This window comes from Phoenix dactylifera, chromosome 2 (assembly GCF_051530095.1).
Source record: "Phoenix dactylifera cultivar Ajwa chromosome 2, Ajwa_hap1_PhDact_Kaust_v1.1, whole genome shotgun sequence".
Classification (NCBI taxonomy): Eukaryota; Viridiplantae; Streptophyta; class Magnoliopsida; order Arecales; family Arecaceae; genus Phoenix; species Phoenix dactylifera.
Genome location: NC_143191.1, coordinates 2,177,449 through 2,202,276, shown reverse-complemented (window position 1 = coordinate 2,202,276; position 24,828 = coordinate 2,177,449). Strand labels below are relative to the sequence as shown.

Sequence of the window (24,828 nt, the reverse complement as noted above, 5' to 3'; positions counted from 1 at the left end):
GTTTGCAATGACTTTGTATCATTGATATGGCTTGGGCGTCTGAGCGATCTATCGCCACTCTTTGTGGATAATTTCTGTATGATTTATGGCATGATTCATGTAGGTTATGTGTGTCTTCTACTTGCATTGACACAACTTTAGCTTCTATATAGACAAAACCGTAGCTAATTGTTACCTAGTGATTTTACAAAAGCAAATGATCTAAAAGAAAATTGTTTGCTGGCCATATCACTGACAGTGGTACATGTTGACTAAAATTGGGAAATACTGCAAAGGATTTTAGAAACTAATGTATTCCAAAATGTTTGTATTCATATGTATTAAAATATGAAGATATTGAATTTAATCATTGTTATAGTGGCTAGCACAGGAGCAAAACCCACCATTCGGCATCTTCAAATGCACCTTAGGGTTTAAAGGTTAATATTGAAGATAGCATATCTGAATAACAAGTTTTGCCTAAAAAATTAGCATGGTTAATAAAATTGAACAGATTGCACCAGTGAAATTTTCCAATCAATAGCATGAAAATAAAAAGGAGGGAGCGATCTAATGTTACAAATCCGAATCTCAAACTGCATTAGTAGAGCTCTTTTAACTTATAAATCATGCTTTCAGGTTTCAAACCAGTTAAACAGATTGTATGCGAAGTTTCTCAAAAGAAATCCAGGCTACAATGGGAAGGTTTGTAGTGAAATGTATAAACTGAGCAATATTTGTCTTCTTTGTTGTCATGGCAACCTTGGGTGGGTTTTACAGATGCATGTTACTGTTTTCAGGTTTCAATATATGGTCACTCATTAGGAAGTGTACTGTCTTATGATATCCTTTGCCATCAAGAATGCTTATGTTCACCTTTTCCTATGGAGTCTGTTTACATGGAAAGGATACCAGAGCAAGAGTCTGTAGCTGATGCCTCCTGCCAAGCTTTTGTATCCAGTGGTACCATGACTTCTCAAAATAACAACAATAACATAAATGGTGCAAATTTGGAACAGCTGGCATGTACAGCTACGGAAGGCAGTTCTATGTCGCATCCGTATATCATGGTTAACGAGCATAATTCTCAAGACATTTCAGCAGACGTGTTAGAGGATTCCTCAAATAGTAGTGGCTTTATGTATCCTAAAGAGGAGTCTGATGATTCTGTTCCACGAAATATAACTGAAAAGCTAGATAATGATATGTTGGTCACGGAGGAAGCTGGAAAAGAGTTTGGTCAGCATTCTGGAGCTACATTCAATGCAGAAGAAAGAGATTCTAATGCAAGTCCAACCACAGGAAATGGAGATTATGAAGGTGATGCAGTTAAAGTTGCTGGAATGATGTCCAAAGACGTAATTGATAAAGACAAATTAATCTCCTTGTTGGATGAAGAGGTATGGATTAATTGCTGATCTTTCAATAAACTAATAACCTTTTCATGATAAAATATTGGAGATTTTATTTATTGATTTTGTTGATCTTACGACATGATTTGAAATGGTGATTTTTTTTTGTTCTATTATAAATATTTTTGTTTCTTTCTTAAATGTTTTACATGGAAGTATGACTAGGAATTCATATTGTAAATGTGTTTGTGATACAGGTGAAGGCCCTTAAAGTGAGGATTGCAGAGCTTGAACATAATCTTTGCACTACAAGTTACCCTAATTGTGAGAAAATTGGCAACCGTGAATTTGATCAAGGCAATGAATAGTTTTTTGATTACCATCATAACTCTGCAGATTTTTGCTTGTATGTAATACCCTGTAGTCATATAACACGATTTTCTTGGGCTTGTCTTTGTTCTGTAGCAGGAAAAGAGGTTAAATCTACAATTAAACAATCCTCTCTTAGCAATCTCTCTACAGAGGAAGATGACAAAAGGAGCTATACACCTTATGTTAAATACACTAAGCTAGATTTCAAGGTAACATGGTCTAATTTTTTTTTTTCTCATCTATGCGATTTGTTATTACATTCCACCTCTTCTCCCCTGATTTTGGGAATATCTTCCATTCCAGTCGACCTTCATATGTTAGTCTTTCCTGTATCATATGTTTGTACATGGAGTATGCTGATATTGTTTTCATTTCTTTCTACACTGACATGTTATGTGGCACATTTATATATGCCCATCAGGTTGATACATTCTTTGCTGTCGGATCACCTCTTGGAGTTTTTCTTGCCCTTCGGAATATCCGCATAGGAATAGGTAAACAGGCCTTACTGCATTTTCTATCTTTTTTTTCTTATCTTGATTTATGGTGCTATTTTCTGTTTGATTACCCCATTGATCCATGCTCAAGAGCTGGTTTCTGCTTATTTTTCTGTTCCTTCATGGTCTTGAAATTACACACCTCATGATGAGCCCCTTATTCCTATTTGGAAAAATATAGGTACTTAGTGAAAAAAAATGTGATAACTAATTCCTGTAAGTGTTATTCAGTCTCTCCTCCTGCTAGAAGTAGTAGATGAAACTTCTTTTATATACTTCGGCTTAACTGACCTTAAATTTTCAGGTTTGGATCCTGAATAAGGTTAGGTTCTGGATCTCTGAAAACAATCTAAAACTGAATGGATTATAAAGGGTGGTTTTGGATATTAGCAAATGACCTGAGAAGCTAAGGAATATGGCTTCAGAATTTTGAGGAGCCAAATCTGACGACCCAGAATAGTACATTTATAGGTTATATCTCATCGATGATAACCATCAAGGCTTTTCCCAGTTTTTGGATTGTGTTTCTCTGTTATTAGATTCTTTTGATCTAGTGGCAAAGATTTATTTATATGCCTTAGTATTTTGTGTTGGGTAAAGTAAACACATGAAACCATAAAGACACAGTGAAATAAACACTGAAGTCATGGAAATACAAAACTACATGTTATTTAATTGAAGTACCATTAGCATCAACAACTCAAAATGAGAAATTAAGTTTCAAAGGTCGTTGTGGGACCTGTCTTGGTGGTGCGTTATTGAACTGCAGTTATAAGGAAGATCAATTTTTGATATTTATTATCTTAAAGCCTAGAATTTATTTCTTGTGAGAAATGGATGAGGCATATTGATCATAGTCTCCTATCAGAATGAGCTTTCTCAGTTTACACTAGTTGATGTTTTGGTCTTTGTACCAGTAAGAGTTCACCTGCTCTGTTTCCTCCTAAAACACTGTGTAGCGGTTATGTGTTCATGAAGGCAAGTTTGCCAAAGGTAGCAAAGTGGTATCAAGTCCTAAACTATCAAAGTAATGTGTATTGCAATTATCAATTGCTAGAATTCATATGACAGCTTGTCATGGTTAGGTGTTGTTTGTTTAATATGCATCTATAGTGTTATGTCAAATGCTGATTGTTGCAAGTTGCAACAAGTACTATGTTATATGTTCAGCAATTTCTTTCATGTGTCTTCACTCCTGGCAGCTTTCTTAGAACCATGATCTTTGATTTAAAGGCAGGGGGCAAGATTATTGGCAAGATGAAAAAATATCTGAAGAGATGCCATCTTGCAGGCAGATGTTTAACATTTTCCATCCCTTTGATCCTGTGGCTTACAGGTTTGTCCTATATCTACTAGCTTTTTCTGAATTTAAAATGCCCATCTCATTTGTTGCTGTGGAGACTTGACACTTGCGATAATACCTTCAAAAGTTGTTTCACTCTATAATGTTAAGCATAAACAAAATATGCATGCTAGATCATTTGTCATGTCATTTGCTTGTTAATGTGAAGTTCTATTTTGAAGTGAGGGAACATATTACATGAATCTAGGCTGGGCTTTCATACAGAGTAGAACCACTTATCTGCAAAGAATACATCAGCAAGCGCCCTGTTATTGTACCCTATCACAGGGGTGGGAAGAGGTTGCATATTGGATTTCAGGTGATATCATCATCCTATCAAGAAACTGCTGAAAAAGACCAGATAGTTTTCGTTTTATATATCCTGTCATTTCCTTTATAGCCACCTAAATTATAAATCACTTAATATTTAATGCAGGAATTCACTGAAGATATAGCTGCACGTTCTCAAGCCATAGCAAGTCACTTAAACTCTTTGAGGGTAGGCTTCATCTGTTAGTCTCAAAAAATCTGTCATTATTTCCTTCTACATTAGATATCTTCGTGTATGCTCTGTTCATTCAGATCAATGAGCTAAGTTTTTTTTATGGAAATCCCTGTTCTCAAGCCATAGCATATTATGTTTATGCTGTTAATTTTATAGATCGCTGGAAAGTGATACAAATTCTTATAGTTGATAGTTCCAACATATGAGCTGAGTGCCAGAAGTAATTAGAAAGTAGGACTTCCATGTTTGATGGGAAATATATAGATAAAAGATATGTCTCAGCTTCAAAACTTTGTTGGGTTCATGTGAGTGAATCCAGCATTGAAATGCATATGTAGAGCATTATGAGTTTTGAAAAATCACTTGCAGATCAACTTTTTGTAGATTTCCAATCTATATGAAATCCCTATCTTAAGCTCTGACGCTGTTTCAATAGGTCAAAATGGTTAATGTTTTTCACTCACGAGACAAGGATAACATGGACGGTTAGTTCCAAAATCATTTATGTTCTCTTATCTTTTTATTAAGGGTGTCATTAGTGTTTTAATAATAAGCATTTTTGTGGTGATTAACTATACAATACAGAAGCAACGGAAGAAGTCAAAGAAAAAGAAAGATCGTATGGCTCCATTATGATTGAAAGACTGACAGGCAGTGAAGATGGTCGAATTGACCATGTTCTCCAGGTGACTGAATTAGTTTCTACACTACCATATATTTTTCTGTTCTCTATACTTGACCTTCTGCATTAGGATATTTGGATTAGGTAATAGTATAGTTGTGCTGATAATTGAATCTATCATGTGTCTGTGAGGATTGAGTACCTTTGATCTGCGTAATTACCAAATAGATTATTGTTCCCGTTAACCTGCTTCGTAGTATTTATGTATCCTGGTAGAAACTAGATAAGGTAAACATTCTTGTTAAGTAAGCTTTTTGATGTTTTGTTTTTGTTACTTCAGTTCTTATAATTAAAATACTAATATGTAACTTGATCCTTGTAAGTTGATTTAAGATGCCTTAGGTGGGACTCACCAAGTTGTTAGAATTGCCTTCCTATTTGTGTTTTAAATCATGATGATATGACAACTGACCAACTAAAGCAGCATATCTGTGGTTGGTAAAAGATTTCATCAAGCTTATTCTAATTGAAAGAAACAGTTAAGATTTAGAAGCAATAACAGGTGCCTTAACTTCTATTGATAAATATGTTTAGGAGGCAAAAATGGAAGTTGGGAATTTGCTGGTGATTTTTTGATAAGCAGGGCACCAGAAAAGCCAGTATTTTCAGTACTATTTATGATTTCTTTGTGGATGCCTTCCTTCTTTCTATATCTATACACGGAATCTGTCAACCAAGATATGCAATCTCGTTGCCGAAGACCATGCTGGTTAGGTACTGGTATGGTATGGTACCAAACGAAACCGTATTAGAAGTAGATGTGTATCGGTTCACTATTTTGGCCTTTTTTATTTTTTTCGATTTTTCTAGTTATGAAGATTATTTTAAGGACTTATAGATCTTTAATTATGGTCTTAAGGATATCTTAATATTATTTTATTTCATATTGGTCCCAAGAGACTGTTGATTGCTTGATGGATCAATTATAATAATTAAACATAAACAATATATATTTTTTTAGGTTGAGAATGCATGTATCAAATTGATTTGCATTACAAAATACATACTGACATCTAGTTCCTAGTGGAGTGTCTGTCGCTCGTAGGTATTGAAATCTTTTTCATAGTCAGGGCCTTGGACGTAACTCCAACCGAAATATTGCCCACCCTTGCATCTGATAATCTGAGCATCCTAGATAGCCACCATGATACTGATCCTCTCTGATACTATGTTGTGCATATCACTCCCATTTGAGGGAAGATTATGATTGCAAAATCTAACCCTTAATTTGGTTGAGTCTGTGGGGTTTATTAGCCACTCAAACTTGATGCTTCAGACAAAAAATATTCATATGGGTCGTACCCTAATTTTGCAGAATGGGATCCAATTTATGATGAAGATCCAGATATCTAGGGACGCATGCTATATCATCAATTGTAGCAATGTGTTGTTCTGAATCATCTCGAGGGTCTGTCTCCTATATGCTATCTCATCCTTGTAGGCTTTACATTGCACATGGTGGTCTGTATTTTGTATGGTATGACTAGGATGCGACTCTCCAATGAAAAACCAAGCGGCTGAGTCATATGCACCCCCATCATGTCTACTACTACCTTTCTGGTCAATAAATGTATCATTGCTCGAACTATCATCAGCATCATTGCTTGTATAGTGTGATGATCTGGACAGCCAGTCATCAAAGAGCTCAATGGTCTCAGAATCCGAACAAATGGTCTCCACATCAACTCTCTTCAATGAATCTATAGCTTTCTTTTCTTTTTCTTTCTTGTTGGTCTGGTTTTCACTGGCTGTCCTTGCATGTGTGGCTATGTTGGGTGGCTTGACTAGGCCTACCACTCTGAGTGGCCCTTCCTTCCCGACTGGAAAGGGTGCCATGGTGCATCTCCTATCTAGTAGATATCTCAAGGCCTTTCGATCTTGATCATCTCCCCCCGGCCTCCATCGTTGCTCCTGTTACTGGTTGTTGGCTGGTTGTGAGTGTGGCATGTGTTATGGAACCCATTGCTTTGCATTCATCCTAGTCTTTTTGATATACACTAGTTGGGCAAGGAGGCGATCCTAGCTCAAATCAACCTATGGCGGCTGCTTCTGGATCTTAAGCCAACAAATCATCGGATCTTCATTATTATATGCATGGTCATTATGAAGCGGACCGTCATGCTTCAACTCCAACTCGTGAATGCACTTCAATCTAAGCCATATATCAAGTTATTCAATCTCTTCTATGTTAGGCGGGTCATCTATTTGCTATGTATTAAGGAGAAAGTTGACTAGTTGTGCTCATAGCCATTGGAGGAGACACCATCTGTGAGAGGATCTGAACTACTAATCTTCTAAGGTTTATGGATGACAACTCAAACCAACGCAATCAAGTAAATTAGATATTAGATAGTGTTTATCATCAATCACTGTACCCGATAATGTTGGTGTCAAAAAAAAACTCAGAACTTGTATTGTCTTTGCGTATTAAATTGCCTTTCACCAAAGCTGTGGAATCCCTCTCTAAAAGCTTTAATCTATGAAATGCATGTATGGCATTACATACATGCTTGAATTGACAAAGTAATGTTTTTAATTTCTATTAAAATTGACTTTATCTCCTCCAAACATCTGGCAGCAATGAGCATCAAGCTCCATCATGTCATTGTGTAGGGCACTCAATAGCTCCTCATCCATGTCCATTACTGGGACACTATATTGGAACTTTTACTTGAGTTAGTAGGCTGCTAAGATATGTAATTGATTTGATTAGAAAACACATAATTGGACAAATTTATTTTATAAGAATAAACATAAATTTTTTTTGTAGAATGAACACATTTATTTTATAAGAATAAACAAGCATTAAGGCTTCCACTTCGATTACCTACTAGAGGCAACTTCCTGCCTATTTGGTAATCCGATCTCTCCTCAATCATATTAATAGACTCGTTAGTATATTTCGGATTCGCCTGATTGTACCTTTGGCAGAAATCATCGTATGATACAAGCCCATTTGGGGATCCATAGATTGAGGACTTGATGTACGGGTGCAATTGCCTTGACTACTTTCTCGGCCCACTTCTAAAATTGCAGGCTTGTTACCAACCCCCTTCACATGACTCTTTTCCTTGCCACTACATCTATATGTACTCTCTTGCCACTCATGAATATCTGACACGGATTTGCCTTCTTCTCAATAAGACTATCAAGTGCAATTTAGTGCATGGCGAGGTGGGTGACTACAAGCCTAAGTATCCCCGCTCGGTGTGCTTTTTCATCAAATCCAGTATTCATGTGATTATTTCCAAATTTAGTGATGGTTTGAGCTATCTCTACCACTGGCGTCACCTACTGGATCCTATCGATGTCCATCAATATCAGTTCTATGCAGTGGGCAGCATATAAGGTCTAGAAAATATATGAACACCTGATCATCAAAATATCTCCAACAGCTTTGTATTGTACTCCTGCATAATATGCTTCTCTATCTGATCGATTACTTGCTCCATTAAATTCAAAATTTTCTGAGTATCGATGCACGTTTCTAGGCCTCCTATGGAAGTGTCTTGTTATCACAATATGTCCAAGAAGTGATGATGCTTTGCATGTTAGGCCTTTTATCAGCTATCAATGCTGCATCATAAATGTCCCACTTGCTCTTTTATGAGGCTATTCATCTATCTAGCTTATGATTAGCAACTCGCCATAGGTGTTCTTTGGCCTTGGAGGATCCACACCTTGACTGGCTTTCTGGATAGTGTTGATAGTAGAATGGTAATAGGTATTGCTGCAGAATCTGCAGGGACATGGTTGCAGTGGAATCATGAAGCAATAGGTCTCCACATGTCCTGTTTCTATCTTCAGGAGTATAGATTCAAGCCTCTACTGTTTTTGAGTCTTTGTTTGGAAAGGCACGTGGATCTAAGTCACAGAATGTGTTCCTTGCTGGTATATCTCTGGCCTTCTTTTCTTTCTTGTCAGTGAGGTCCCAAACCTATATGCTATCCAACTGCCATCTTTACCAACAACTTGACCGGCTTCATCTGTAGGCTAGATTTGTGCAGAACCGAAACCAGAACGCCCTTATATATTGAGGATCTAAATTGTGCCCTGTACCTGGCAATCTTCTCCTTTTGCCACTAATCATTCAGATTGTCCCACATGGCAGCCTGAATCTACCATCCTCCATGTCATTAAGAACTGATGCCTTATAGTCTTGTTGATCCTTGAAGTAATATAGTGGTTCAGCTACTCAACGAAGATCGATCTTTGCTTGTTTTTCTACACTTTTTTCTTGCTCTCCCTGATATCATGAAAGTGCTTCTTGTAGTTGTTTCTTACATGTAGCCATCTCAAGATAATCACTAGATAGTTGCTGCTTCAATCTCATCACTCCATCTTCCTCCACCGTGCATCGTACCACTTGCACCTCTAATGTTGCTAGTCCAAAATAAATTTAACATGATCCAAACCTACGTCAATATCCTTACCTTTCTCCTTTTTTAAATCCATTTCTGTAATTTTAATTAATATACATCATAAACAATCTTATTCATCGCCATAAATTATGATTTTTAAAAAGTAAACAAAATTTTATATATTTTTAGATAAATTAGCGACTTTTATAATTTAATTTCACTCAATATGTAATAATTTATTGCTTTATATAACTACTATGCATGTTGTCCTAAGAACTATGCCTCAATTACTGATATACATTACAATATTTTTCACGGTTTTCTGTTGATTAATAATTATTTAAGTAATTAAATACTTAAAATTAGATAATTTATATTGTAGTGCAAAAAATAGTTGAATTACTTCAGAAAATACATCAACATTATCTATACAAAATTCTAATTTTATATTTTTATAATTTTTGAATATATTAATTAATTTTAAAACAATAAATTATTATTTAATTATAAAATATCTAAAAATTAATATTAATTCAGATTAATGTAAAACTCTACAAGTAAGGTTTGCTGTACCGGTACCGGACCTCGTACCAATGCCGCACTAGATAGGCGTACCGAGTGTTGGTACGGTACGGTACGCGGTACGTCAGGCATATCGGTACCCACGGGTACTGGTACGGTATGCCCGGTACCGACCGGTACAGCATATCATGCCTACAAGAAATACTATATATATTTTTCAGCCTATGGATATGCCTTAATCACTAATTTTCGTAATTTGTTTGAATTTAGATTCGTGTAGCTATCATCGTGTGCAATTTTAAATAAATTGCCATTGAAATAAGGTAGCAAGTAGCATGCATACATCTAAACATGCTACCATCTTCTTACAATTTTTGACTATTGTTTTATTTATTATGATATTTTTAGATCAAAAATATATTTGTAATCTAAAAATTACAAAATCAAAGAAAAATTATAAAATTTTGGCATTTTTTATTGATGTTACCTATTTTGGCACAAAAATGAAAAAAAGAAGAAGAATGAATAGGAGGGAGGGGATTTACCTAATTTGACTTGGGTTTATGCTCAAAATCAGAAAAAATCAGCAAATCTTTGCTCTTACCTGATTTTTTCCTCACACAGCCCACTCTTTCGAAGAAAAAAGAGGAGGAGGTCATGTAGTAGCCTTCTCTCTTATTGGAGCGGCCCGAACTACCCTTCTCCAAACTAAACGGTTCTATTTGGTTTGGTTCAGACCAGTTTTTCCCACTTAACGCCTTGAATAGGCATGCAGTTCCGTACTAGTTCGAATCAACATGCTTTGAACCAGGTGGTTCGGGTCTGTACGCCTAAACCAAGTGGCCCGAGTTGATTTGGCATACCACGGTTCCAGCACTATTTAATGTCATGAATACCAGACGGTAACTTAAGATCGCACAATGTGGATTGAGTATATATGGCCTATTGTGCTTTTACATTTTTTTCCCCACTTAATGCATAGGTATAAACCAAGTAGAACACTTGAAATTTGATTTTTCTAGAGGTTGTAAATCATGATTAACAGTGTGAATTCTCAATTTTCATGCTCTTCATGTATTTTCATTGATGGAATGGGTTCAAAACCTACACACATGATTGCATCTCAATTCAAGATAATAGTATATATTGGCTAAACTTAAAAGAAAAGGATAAACATTATGTGACTTGCAAGTTTTGCTTTAAACCAAAATCATTATATATTTATTTCATTATGTTGTGGCAAAATTGGAAAAACTGAACCATTTTCTTGTCATGATTATGCCTTTGTCAAATTCATGTATAGGGGATGTTTATTTGTCTTGTACTATTGTTTTCTATGTCCTCTTAGTGTATGATGTTAGTCACCTAGCTAAAATATTGTTAAATGGAATTTTCTTTACCCTATCTTTTTGCTGGCTCTGCAGGTGTTCGTATTATTTGTTTTTGATTTTTTTTGGTTAACCATGCAGGACAAAACATTTCGGCATCCCTACTTATCAGCTTTGGGATCACATACGTAAGAATCAACTGAACAAATTATTACTTATTTTTATGCTTTTTATATCAAAATATTTGGCAGGTCCTTTTTCATTTAATGACTTTGCTTGGATGTGTATCCAACAGTAATTATTGGCGTGATTACGACACTGCTCTCTTCATTCTCAAACACCTCTATCGTGATATGCCTGAAGAGCCCCCAGCAACTGAACAATCAAGTAGTGGATGGCGATCCAGGACTCAAAGAAGGGCCACAAAACTAATTTATGACAGGGATGCTATGGATGAAGATACTCCGTTGACATTCTCTGATAATTTACTGATTAGGGAGTTTTCTAGGAAAGCAAAAAAGATCATGAATGCCACATAATGGTTTTGAAGGCTTCTGCTGCCACAATAGGGTAATCCTTTGCTTTGTATAATTTTATATTCATTTTTGTTTATAAGGTTGCCTCTGCTGCCACAATAGTTATGTCGACGCTTTTAAGCGTCGGCCTAGTTTGGAGTCCGCGGACGCTTATTAGCGTCGGCGAAAACCAAAAATAGGCTGACGCTTAAAAGCATCGGCATAATTATTTTTTTAAAAAAAAATATTTAAAAACCCTAACCCTATAGGCCTTGAGGATGGCTTCCTAGGGCGGTCCCTGATCGTCCGGAGGTGAGGAAGAAGAAGAGGAAAAGGCGGGGGAGGGGGCCATCGTAGATTTTGATGAGGAGCAGCCGATAAGGAGGAGAAGTTCACCAGATTTTGATTATATCTAGCTTGTCGTGCTTCCTCTGATTGATCTTGGCGTGCATCGTCGCCGCCATCATAGAAATTTCCACTCAAACATAAGATATCTTCGAAATGGGGCAAAATGAAACGAGATTGGGAGGAGAGTTTAAGGCTCACGAGATCTGAAGTTGATGGGAGAAAATCTCCTCGAAGAAGTTGACATGCTATTCCCATCTCCGGCGGCCGCTTTCGGAGAAACCCTAGCAAGGAGATCTCGGGATTCTTCTTCGCGAAGGAAGGGGATCACGCTGAGGACCCCCTCCTCCTCGGTCCACGGCACGGCCTCAAGGAACCGAACACAGTCATCGAAGAGGAGCTCCAACGCCATCGGAATCATTTCCAGGGCGAATCACGCCGGCGAAGTTGAGGGTGTGAAGGAGGGGGAGAACGGCGACGTAGGCGTTGAATGGGGGGCAGCGGAGGTCGTCGAAGGGGGAGATCTTGAGAAAAAGCTGCCGGATCCCGTCTCCACCGGGGTCGGGGTGGTGCCATCGGTCGGAGAGGAGGGCGTAGAAGTAGCCGGAGCGGTGGGGCGGAGGTGGAGGTCGAGCGATTGGACGGAATCGGGGTCGTCCGGCTGGAGGAGGACGTCGGCGGTGGCCGGGTCGTTGAAGCCGCAAGGGCCGGGGGCAAAATGGCCTCCGTTAACGCTTTAGAGAAAGCGTTGTGGGCCGGGGATTTATTTGGACTCCGACGATGCTTTTAAGCATCGTCTAATCATTCCATTTGGCCGACAACACTATCTAACCTTCTCATTGTATCATCACCACCGACGCTATTTTAAAGCGTCGGCAAATTTTGGTGTTGGAGCCAAAATTACCGACGCTTCTACCTAGCGTCGGCATGTAAATGTCTGGGATAGCCAACTTTTTCTGTAGTGGTACTGTTAGCATTCTAGCCCATATGGAATACATCATGAGGTTGATACTTGCTAGTCCACTAGGAGAAATATAAGAATGACAAGGATATAGTATTGATGCATATTCCACTGCAATGTATCTGGATAGGTTGTCATAGGGATTGGCCAACCATCTTGGCTTTCAGCTCATAGCAATGTTATCTGGACATTTCAATTGTTAATGCTGACATTTCTTTGAATTCTTAGTTGTCGGATCCTGAAATGGTCTGGTCTGGCACTCCAAAAATAAAATATGTTGCTTACATCTGTTAGAAGTGTAGGTACTAAACACACCTTTCAGGAGTGTCTATTCAATTGACTTTTTAGTGAAAGGTGATGAAACTTCAAAATTCGAATATTTTAGGCAACCAACAAATATTAAGTTCAAGTTTCTAGTCGCATCTAGTCAAGTACTATGGCATTTTCCCAATCTTCCGTCCATGACTGAAGTGCAACTTTTTGCGAATGTTCGGGCTGGTCAACTTGGTCATAAAATAGCATTCAGTACATGCACATATTTCATACCGTAAAGTTCACTTGTGAATTTTTGGGTTGAAGCTTCGGATACTTTAGGAAACCTGTATACTTGGCAGTTAAGCCAACTCTTATTGCAGTAAAGTCGGGCTTGCAATGCCCTTTTGGGAATATTTTCTTTGCTTTTTTTCCCTTTTTGAAAGGGGAAGGATATTGTTTGGTACATGCAGTAGCGAACCATCAGACTGGTCTTCGTTGCAGTATTAGGGGTGCTAGATTGCAAGAAAGAAGCTTACAAACATAGTTGCCTTTCTTTCTTTTTTTGGTTATGTAATTTCTTTTATACATTTTATGTATGCATTTTTTTTCTTTCTAATATGGAATCTCTAAAGAGAATATTTGAAATGACAAGAGTACAGTTAGAGGTTCCAAATTATATTGATACATTGTATGAGCACTTTTATATGTACATAATAATTAAGATTAATGACTTGAATGTTTCTTCTAGTGTGTAGCTTACCAATAGAGTTTTATGGAAACGAGAGGTATTTGTTTAATGTTATACCATGAAACCAGAATAAATGGAATGCTGCCTTGATTCATGCTTGGTGATGCAGGCACATGCTAGTATTTATTCCATGCTTTTCGCAACAGAAGCTAATGACTTTCTTCCATTATGTAGGGAGAATCACATTACGTGGAAGCATACGGAGTCCCTAGGAAGCTTGTCTGTGTCAGAATCAATTGCTGATACCTGTGTAAGTTTGTATATAAACCTATTTTTTAACATGCAAGTAAAGATGCAAGTAAAATCTCCTTTGTCAGAGTCAGTCCAAAAGCTTAGGAGGACTAATCTCGTCAGGATAATAAACTTAAGTAGCATTTTTTTTTATTAGCCAATGTGGGATTATGATAATCTCCCCTATCTAATCTCATGACATCCTTATCACGTGACACCAGTAAAAGTTAATATACATAATGGACTCTAAAATCTTAAGCACTTGAGAGGAGGGCCTGTTTAGACCAGTAAACCTTTGCGGCATCTTTTTTATTAGTCATTGTAGGACTATAACAAACATGCAATCAACCATTCTTTATGCATATACATCTCTAAACCCTAACACATTCAAATATGCAGTTGTATGCATTCCATCATATATGATATTCGTGGATAAAACATTTCGTGTCTTTTTTTTATTTCTATTTCGTACCTTTATTCTACATGTTAGGAGTAATAAAATCAGACATAAGCAAAGAGAACCTGCAAAATTTGCTCCACAAGTTGGCACCGTGATTTACTGATTCCCTACAGAAATCATGTTCACCTTTTCTGTGGCCTGTGCAAATAAAACCCTTGCTGCTGAAGATGTTTGCATGCCCTTGTTTGGCTGTTGTGATTCTGAGGTTTTTGAAATCTTTGGCTGTTGGCTTTCAATCAGATTGAAGCTCAACAACAGCAAGAGAGAAGGGAATCACCATCACCATCACACTCCTGCATGGCCTCACACTACTTTCGAGAGAATCCTTTATCTACTGTTAGCAGACTTGACCTCTTTATGCTCATCTTTGTTAACCCTTCCTGCACTTTTCTTCCCGGCGGGGTGAGTCGATGCCTCGCGTCACTCGAGGGCACTCATTGAAGAGGATCACTTTAGCAATAAAACATGGTCATATTAAAATACCTCACCAACAACCCAATGCATATTTTTGTTCCCTAAAAAAAGAAAAAGATCTATAGGACACTAACTTAAATAAAGTCTAAGCTGAAAAACCAGAAGCAAACAGGACACAGATGACATGGATCACCATGACAGCGGGGAAGAACTCACCTTCCTTGGCGCCGATTCTCCAATGATCGGGCAGCTTATGCTGCAACGAGTCCCACCGGTGGTGCCCAAAGATCATGAAAAGAAGGCCCATATCTGTCCTCAGGAGCAAAGAAGGCCTCCAGGCTCGGTAGCGGCTGCAGCCAGCAATAGTGCTGGCCATGGCGGCACAGCCGCCTTGCAACTGGCAATCGGCAGCAGCGACCGGTGCAAGAGAGGAAAAGAGGGCCGAATAGATGTTTTTTTTGAGCTCGCCGGAGTCCGACTTTCAGCGTGCTCGCCACCTGCCGATGCAAGAGAGAGGCCGAGAGCCTCGGCGGTGAACACTGGCGGTGGAGGCAGCCGCAAGAAGAGAAAACAAAAGAAATAGGGCCTGTAATTGGGTCCAAGTTCTTCATAATCTACCCAAATCAATAACCAAGATGAAAATGCATAATAAAACTTTAGGGTAAAACCCCCTTCGTTAGAATTATGTCTCGAGCCAACCCCCTCATATAACTGCTTCATTCGGTATTGTGGCTGCAGAAATTTGCTGATTGAGTCAGGGCACAGATTGAAGAGGATCACTTAACAACAAAACATGGACATATTAACCACAGTACACGATGAAAATAATAGAAATGATGATGAAATCTTGAGGAAATCTCGATGGCAGGTAACATCAAATAATTTATACTTCAAAAAATTTAAAGAAAGGAGAATCTTGGCCACAGGGGAAAACAAATGGAGCCGATGCTTGTAAATTCCAAAAGGCATACCAAGGATCAAGATGGAGCTGCAAAGATAAATGTCAGCCCCTGCCTAAGGAGTTCGCATTATATATAAAGAGTGTAGTGAGATAATAAAGAGGCAACAAGTTGCGTAACTTACTTTAAAAAGCATAAGCAGTTGGAATGAATAGCATGCGAGGCACCTTTAATTTTTTAATCCATTCGAACACCACCACCATAATCATATATATGGTGTGCAAAATAGAAGTTTTCACGCACTTTTCCTGTTAAAATATCATTTCATTTGCATTAGGACAAAAAAGGCTTACATGCAAACATGACATCCAATATTCTGTTGTATAATAGGATCAAATTAAACTCAAAATACACTTTACACTTCAATATTTTCTTCTAATTATTTTATTTATTTAATCTTTATTTCATTGATTACATAACATACAAATGAAGAGAGTGTTTAATGAATACCTTATAAAATGCATTATAACAAAAGTATGCTAAAAATTAATAGATCATTTATCAATGTAACTTAATGAAATTTTGTTTGCACCTTATATCACTGGGCAAGATCTTGATATGCTTGTAGTAAAAATTTAAACTGTAATAATACTTACTGCCACATTTAGCGGTGAATATGCCAGAAAACAAGCTGAGGTGAAGTCAAAAATCAAATCCAACATATATCAAAATTCCATCATTACTCACCAGTGAAGCAACTTCTTGGATTGTAGTGTTAATGGTGGGAAATCATGTTTTGCATAATTACAGAATCAAATGGCTTAAAACAAAATGACAATGGAATCACAAACTTGCGGGTAATATCCTGGTACGAATCATTCATCACTATCCACCCTTGCACTGCCTTCCATTTGATTGATATTTATCTTCTGATTGTTGTATCTTATATTAAACATGAGAGCGACTTAGAATCAATACCAAACAAAGAAAATAAGCCCACCATTTTACACAAGGGAAGGAGAATTGGCCAGGAAAAAGCACATACTTTCTCCTATAAATATATCTTTTTTGTGTGACAAATTTGAAGTTTGTTGTCTTCTTGTACTATGTTTTCTTTGGAGTTTCTCTAGACAAATTTCTCTTGCACATGTTGGATTCTTTCTCTAATGTACTCATTTTATTAGGCAAACCATCTTAAATCTTAGTATATTTGCATTGCTTGGCCTGTTTTTGTTTTTTTTATTTATTATATCTTTTCTTCTTTCTTTTCTAATTTTCTAGATTCCATTATAATGTCCTAGTTCTCTTTTTTTGTACCAACAATTAAAAAACTTAATGTTCGAAGCAAGCACTAAGTTTAAAAGCACATCAACCTTAGCCTTGTTGGTAAAGCAAATGCTTGATGATTGCCACATTTTGCCTTGAAAATGATAATGCCACAATGTCCATGTTACTCTTTTAATTTGAAACAAATATACATACATAATCTCCCTCTCCTCCCATGCTTCTTCATCATATATAGGAGTTTCCAATTTATGGTTTCATAATCTGATATGAACTTTAGATGCTTGTCTTCCCTCTGTCCCTTCAAGCAACTTAGAGTTTGTTTTGTTACATCAAATTGCACTTTCAGAACAAGCTCAAGCTACTCACATCAATTAACAATAGCGAAGGAAAAGCCATTGATGCTCACCTAACAGATTCAGGTAGCCTGCAGCCTCCTTCCTGCATACTAAACTACTTGCAATCTTTGCCTACCATGTTGGCTTTTTAGCTCAGTCACCCAAAGGATGAAGCTAGACCATGTATGATCCAGTTATATGCGCATACATAGTGAAATGGTTTTACAGCATAACTATTAATGATAAGGGGCTTGATATGGTTTTACAGCATTGGCAGTCTGGAGAAATTTTATAGAAATGTAAGTGTACACAATAGAAGTGTCAATTACTACTAAACACTCAACTTCCACCTCTCCTGATTCCAACTCCAAGAGCTTGGTTTTCCTCCATGTTCTTTTTCTTCAACCTAGCCATTGTTATAGCCACTGGGACATAGAGTCTATCGAACCAGTTGTCGGTCATCCGGAAGTAAGCAATCCTCCATGAGCTCTTGAGCAGCAGGACACCAAAGACAACCCAAAACCCCACAACAAATCCCAATACCATGCTAAGATAAAACCATAACATTTCATCATCATCTTCATATTCCTCATAGTTGCCATGATTTGTTTCATTGCTGGAGCAACTCTCTGAAATTGGAGGCCCGCAGAGATCGAGATTGCCGACATAAATGGATGGATCTTCCAAGGTTTGGAGCTGATACCCTGTTGGAATTCTCCCTGATAGGTTATTGTAGGACATATTCAGGTGGCTTAAAGAAGTCGAGTTAGAGATGCTTTGAGGAATGGTGCCAGAGAGCTCGTTCATTGAAAGGTCAAGAGACTCCAATGATTGCAATCCACCAATTCTGTCTGGAATCTTCCCTGTCAGATGATTTCTGGACAGATTTAGATTATTCAATGCCAAAAGGTTTCCTATTTCTTCATGAATCTCTCCACTTAGACTATTGCTTGAAAGATCCATACTCTTCACAAGATAGAGGATCTTAGAATACTCTTGTTCTTCTCCCTTTGTAATTATGTATAAGCTCTCATTGTAACTATAGAGGCCATAATTTCCAAAAGTCCAATACTCAAAGCTACTTATGGATCCCTGCAATGTTGAAGCCATTGCACTGAAATTGCCAAATGATGGGGGTATGGATCCTGATAGATTATTATGTCCAAGATCCAAGATCTGGAGCTTGCCAAGTTCTGCTAGTTGTGGAGGGATGTTGCCAGAAAACATATTCGATCGCAGCTGAAGTACCACAAGATCTTGCAAGCCTTCTCCTATCCATGCTGGTAGATTCCCGGAAAATTTATTTTGAGCAAGATTAAGGAAAGTTAAACCGTTGCACTCCTGCAAAGATGAAGGAAGTTCTCCAAAGAAATCGTTATTGTTTAGGTGCAAGGATTGAAGTCTAGATAAAGAACTCATCGAACTAGGAATTTCCCCAGAAAGGTTATTATTGGCCACATCCAAAGCCAACAGATCCGAGTGCTCACTCCAGCATCGAGGGAGTTCTCCTGATAAGAAGTTGTTCGATAGATCAAGAATAGTTAGAAACGTCAATTCACATACAGATGATGGAATGCTGCCATTTATTAGATTATTTGGGATTAACAAGGCATCAAAAGACATCGACGCAGCTAAGGTTGGTGGCAGTGGCCCTGAAAATGAATTATTGGAGAGATCCAATTTTCGAAGGCTGCTTGGTAGAGATGTACCAGACCCTCCAATTGGTTTGAGCTCAACTCCAAAAGATGCAAGCCTGTCATAAGCTCCAAGGTTAATGGCAAGTTTCCAGTTATCTGATTATTGGATAGGTCAAGAACAGTTAATGACAAAGAAGATGAATTCCAAAACCAGTCAGGCACTGCATCTGCAATGCTTGTGTTGGACAAATCAAGTGTCCTAATGCTCATCTGAGATTGAAGCCATGCCGGAAATTTGGGGCCCAACCGACAAGAACGAAATCCAACAATTTGGAGTTGAAAAGGAGGGACCCAGCTTGGGTCTACCTCCAAGATCAAGGAGTTCAAGGACAATATTAGTAATTCTAATCCAGTAAGGTTGGCAAAGTGAGCTTCAGATACAATACCTTCAAAGGAGTTATAACTTAGATCTAGGTAAGTCAGGCTAGAGAGCTTCCCAATCCCTGAAGGTATGGGGCCATCAAGTGAGTTTTTGCTGAGATCAAGAAAACTGAGACAGGTCAGATTCTTAAGCCAGCCGGTCAAATTCCCTCTTAGCTTATTACCCCACAAGTCCAGGGATCTGAGGCTGCTCCACATGCATCTTGGCACTATTTCTGCAATTTCTCCACCAAGGGTCCAAGACCATTCCTTGACAAGCGTAGAGTATTCAAGCTGCAGAGGTTTTTGATCGATCTCGGCAGCGCACCCTCGAGGCCGTTGTATCCTAGTGCTAGAACTTGAAGCCAGGTCAAGGTTCCAAGTGATTCAGAAATTGGACCATGGAATCCATTGCTCGAAAGATCGAGATAGGTAAGGCTGCTGAGATTCCACAGCCAATTGGGTAAGGTAGAGTTGAAGTTGTTATCGAGAAGATCGAGTGTTGTAAGAGCTGTAAAGTTGACAATGGGAAGATAAGTGGGGATGGCTCATGAAAGACCACAGGATCCAGACGCAGCACTGTCAGAGAAGGCAGCATATTGGCTGCCTGCAGCCAATCCGCTGCAGTAGAAAGGTTCACCGATCTCAGGTCGAGGTGCTTCAGAGAAGAGAGACGGCCGGGTGAGCCACTGAAGGTTATCAACACGTACGGCTCTTGTAATAAGAGAAGGCAGCACAGAGATCAAGATAGCGGATGCTGGAGAGGTTGCCAAGGTGAGGCCGGGGGTACCGAGTCCACCGAAAGCAGCTCCAGAGAGGTTAAGGTACTCTAGTCTTGTGAAAGAACCAATGAACTCTGGGATGGGGATTCCGCCAAAACCATTCATGCTGAGATCCAAGTGTTTCAAACGGCTTAAAGCAAGCAAGGATGGATCGATCTCACCACCCAACGCCCACCTGCTTCGGTTGTCGTAGGGGTTCCGAAGGTCGAGCTCCACGACATGGCCAGCGTCGTCGCAGCTGACTCCGTTCCATGTGCAGCAGTCTAGGCCTTGCCACGAGGCTAGGCGGCGTTGGGTGGTGTTGAGGCCGGCCTTGAAGGCAAGGAGCGCCGTCCTCTCGAGCTCGAGGCAGCTGCTTGACGCCATGGTTTGGTAGCTCAGAAGCCGGAGCAGGAACCAGGGAGTGGAGCGAAGCATCATGGTCTTGCTCTTGAGGATCTCGTTGCTGACAGCAAACAGTCTGGAAGAACGCTCGGTTGCTGAAGTTACAGGCATGATCTCACACTTTAGCAAGGAAGCTAGGATGCTATTACTCTGGTTGCACCTTATAACGTACGGGATAAAAGCCTGCATGCATGGTAGCGCAAAAGATAGATCGTCAAAGAAAAAGAAGGCGCATGGAATCTACTCGAGGTTGAAAATGTCAATTAATTTTCTCTTAAAAATTGAATGATGATGAAACAAGGGGAAAAAACTATTGCTTTTATCATTGTTTGACTCTCTATCTTCTTCCTTGTCGAGACAAGAATCCATTGACCCCCAGCTCCAAACCACTCCACCAAGAAATTGATGAAATCATGGTGATGGTGAAGCCAGCGGGTGGTTGTAGACTAGGGATATTGTAATACTACCGACGGTATTGAATGAAGAAGACAACGAACACTAGATGGTAACCTTGAAATTGAATAAGTTACGTTGAAAGGTAGGTTAAAGTTGTCGTTTAGAAAAAATTGAATACTAGAGGAGGATGACACCTGCCGAAGTAGGGAGAGATTTTGTGTTGACGCAAGAGGCCTGGACTCAATATATCCTACACCACATCAATACTGCTTCTATCTGTCCTGGTTTTTTAATATACTAAAACAACATCGGTAAATTACTTTCCCATCCCTCTAAAGACCCCGCTAACTTTGGACCGCGAAGCAAATTCCCCAAACAACATTATAAGATACAACCCTCATGGCCAACTTCAGGGCCGGCTCGGGCCTTAGGCGACTTAGGCGGTCGCCTAAGGCCCCCGACCCACGGAAGGCCCCCATCCCACGGTCCCCACTGCATAGTTTTTCTTTTTTTATTTAATCTGTAGCCTTCTGCCTTTTCCATCCGTCTCCAATAGCTAGAGTCGTAGCTGGGCGCTGGCCTGGGCAATGGGCCATCAGGAAGAAAGGGATTTGGTTGGCTTGATACACGCCTGAAGCCACTCTCATCTTTCATCCCTTCTCTTTTTTGGTTTTGGTCTTGGTTTTCCTTCCCTCACATTACTCCTGACCCTGCTGGGCCATCAGGAAGAAAGGGGGATCGGAAATGGACTTCTTGGAGGGTGGAGATTCTTTTAATTTTCTCCTCTCGGTTTCTTCTTCCCTCTTCCCTCTTCCCTCTTTGGGTGGTACAGAGAGAAAAGGAGGGAGGGGGTTCAATGGCTGCTGTGTGATGTTGCAGTCGCTGCTTGGGTACTCACTTGAAGGGGAGATGGTGGGATGGGACTTTTATTAATTAGATGGAGTGAATTTCCCATAATGCCCCTACTTTCTTTTATAGGAGGCCCCTTTCTGAACAAATTCTTTTTTTTACCTTGGCCATGAAGTGCCATGGATGACCTTTTTCCTACTCTGCTCTTGCTTGACGGGTAAACAGTATTGTCAAGCATTATCTCAGTTATTTAATCAGTTTCATGGCCCTTCTTTTAGGATAATTATTTTTCTGTGCTCCCATTGAAGAATTATATTAAATTAAAAAGGTTTCTTGTCTGTTTTTGTTAGATTCATGCATCTTCGTTGAAATAGTGTACTTAATAGCTATCTATTTTCATATCATTTTTTAAGTATTTTATATTTATTAAAAAATTTATTATTAAAAAAAAAGGCCTCATTTATTGGATTCGCCTTAGGCCCCCAAATGTATTGGGCCGCCCCTGGCCAACTTGGAGGAAGAGGATTAACCAGTCCAAATTTATGCCTGCAGAGAGCCTACAGTCCAGCCACCTGATGTCCGCCTCTAACCGATTATCTGGATGGTGCTTCTTCTGAGAAAAATTTAGGTGCTAATCTGGATTGTATTGTATGTCTCTAAGGAAGACTTCTCTCCACGTTTATGTTATTTTAGCTATTTATCCTTTTTTCTGTGTCTTTCGTATCATCAATGACCAAGTTGCTAATTATAAATCTACCCTCCTTGAAGGGGTGTTCTTTTTTTTTTTTTGGTGCAAGATCTCTGGGAAATGTAAGATCTGGCACAAGAAGAAGGGACGATCCATATCATCTTGACTTGGTTCTATATATATATATATATATATATATAAAAAATGGACCCATAAAAAGTAGAATTTGTACTTGTGGAAATTATCAAATTTATCCTAAAAGTGGAAGAACTACTGAAACTCCGCAAGATAAGCCTATTTGTATCATTGATAGGCAAGGGGGTAAGCGAATATGATTGTGTTTGTTTGTTAATGAGCAGATTGATAAGTGCAAACATCCTCCTGAAGTTATTCAATCCTATCACACCAGCAGCAACAAAAAAAAAAAAAAGGCATTCTTGTCTAGAAGAGTTCCTAATACAATTATGATCAATTGGAATCAGGAATTTTGTCAATTTTCAAAGAAGGTTCTTAACATGTCCGGGATAACAATATGATACATGTCCGTAAGCAACCATGCATGTTGTTGCTTTCAATTAACAAACCACATTGAAACGTGCCTTCACGTAATTACGCAACTCAGGAGTTTTTCTCCTGCTGGCCTGCTGCTTGGAGGAAACCTAGCCCCAACCTGTAGCCCCGGAGACCCACAACCAACCCTGCTCTGCGACCAAAAGCACATTAAAAAAAACAAGACATCTTTGCGGTTGTTGCGACAAACACCCATCATCTATTGGAAATATTTTGCCAAAAACTACTATATTTTTATTTTATAAAAATATTATAAAAAAAATTATTGAAATATAATCAAAATATTAAAAAAAGGCATAAATTAAAGCATGTGATATACACTACCCTAAGAACGTGATTCGTTCCTACGTGTAGATCTGCGGCAATCTCATTCTTAAGGTACAACAATCCGGCTCAGCCCAATCCTACTCTAACGCTGGAAAGACTTGACCCAACTAACTCCTTCAGATGTCCGGATAAAAAAATACTTGAAAGAGGCTTGGAAGAAGAGAAAAGCAAATAAGAGAGAAAAATTCTCGGTCTCATCTCGGAAAGTAGAAAAGTAGTAACGTGGATTTAGTAATTCAATACAATAGACCAAGATCCTATTTATAGATTCTGCTCGGGATATGGTGTGATGTTTCTGAAAACAATATTTTTTTTTTTAAGAGTCGCAACTCTTCTAAAAGAAGCATCTAAAGAAAAAAAAAAGTTATTTTAAAGTATTTAAACCATTTAAAATTTAGAAAATAAAGCTGGTTTATTTTTTTTAATTTATTTTTTCAATAAATTTAAAACTCCAATAATCTCCAAAAAAATAAATTTTTAAAAAAAAATATCTTGGCAACTTATATTGTGCAATGGGTGAGGTATCCTGTGGACTTGAATCTCACTTAGTGTTAATAGTATCCATCTAAGAAAACCATGATGAGTTAGACTTGGAACTAGATCCTTTAACTCAAACTTCTACTTACCACCCATAGAGTACGGATCAATTTGGTCTTTGTACGATCGGCGGCATTTAAAGGCCTTACACTAACTATTTTGATTTTTCATAAAAAATTTATTAAAGTTAGCCTAAACTTTTAATCGCGGTCTATATGACAATTCTCACATAAGTAAGTCCTCCAAGGATATTTATGACCTAATACCCTACAAAATTCCTATCTTAGACTCATTAAGAGTATATCTCAACATTTCCAATACCATTGATAAGAACACTCGTCATAAATGAGAGGAGATATACTCCGAAAAATGTGCTATGGCACGATCACTCAGTCGACTTTACTTCTACTATATCGAACCTCCTTAATGGAATCTCCTATCATAAAGGTTGGGTATCCACTGTCGGTGAACCTTCTTCGGGGTTTGAAATCCGTGCCGGAACCGTATTTAATAGCCGAATCGAGTTCCCTACCGGATCAGTTCAGTACGGGCCGAACCGGGCCAACCTTGTTTTAAATTTAGATTTTTTTTATAAATTTAAAACTCCAACACCATCAAGCATGGATCTCAATATCGCTAGGCCCATTTCTGGGACCAAGCTTCTAATTTCTTTCAGAACCATCACTCCAAGCGGACCTTCCCACCAATAATAAAGAGGCAAACTTCCCCGCGACTTTAAATCACACCCAATCAAAGGAGGGAAACTAACTCTCCACCCTCCAACCGTCGCCTCCTTTGCCTATTTGAAGAACCCAGAAAGGCTCTGCAATGGTCACAAGAGGTTCTTC

General features: G+C 38.6%; 1 protein-coding gene and 1 pseudogene across 25 annotated transcripts in view; one reads left to right on the top strand and one right to left on the bottom strand.

Moving 5' to 3' along the window:
* Positions 1 to 22,701, top strand: part of SGR2 (shoot gravitropism 2 (SGR2)) — a 51,331-nt gene extending 28,630 nt beyond the window's left edge. For 2 of the 25 annotated variants that reach the window (XM_008808754.6, XM_088714921.2), the window contains exons 11-23: positions 619 to 684; positions 780 to 1,379; positions 1,589 to 1,688; positions 1,800 to 1,912; positions 2,125 to 2,197; positions 3,434 to 3,536; positions 3,768 to 3,861; positions 3,979 to 4,041; positions 4,484 to 4,532; positions 4,633 to 4,733; positions 11,082 to 11,128; positions 11,236 to 11,510; positions 13,939 to 14,080. In XM_008808754.6, coding sequence (XP_008806976.4) covers positions 619 to 684; positions 780 to 1,379; positions 1,589 to 1,688; positions 1,800 to 1,912; positions 2,125 to 2,197; positions 3,434 to 3,536; positions 3,768 to 3,861; positions 3,979 to 4,041; positions 4,484 to 4,532; positions 4,633 to 4,733; positions 11,082 to 11,128; positions 11,236 to 11,479 — 1,653 coding nt within the window. In that variant the 3' untranslated portion in view covers positions 11,480 to 11,510; positions 13,939 to 14,080. Of the gene's footprint in view, positions 1 to 618; positions 685 to 779; positions 1,380 to 1,588; positions 1,689 to 1,796; positions 1,913 to 2,124; positions 2,198 to 3,433; positions 3,537 to 3,750; positions 3,862 to 3,978; positions 4,042 to 4,483; positions 4,533 to 4,632; positions 4,734 to 11,036; positions 11,129 to 11,235; positions 11,511 to 13,938; positions 14,081 to 14,695; positions 14,986 to 16,578; positions 17,133 to 17,401; positions 18,454 to 22,410 lie in introns of those variants that run through there. The other 23 variants (XM_026809394.4, XM_026809393.4, XM_088714920.2 and 20 more) reach the window with 20 other exon arrangements.
* On the bottom strand, positions 17,730 to 20,815 carry LOC103719505 (receptor-like protein EIX1; annotated as a pseudogene).
* Positions 22,702 to 24,828: the final 2,127 nt, after the last annotated feature.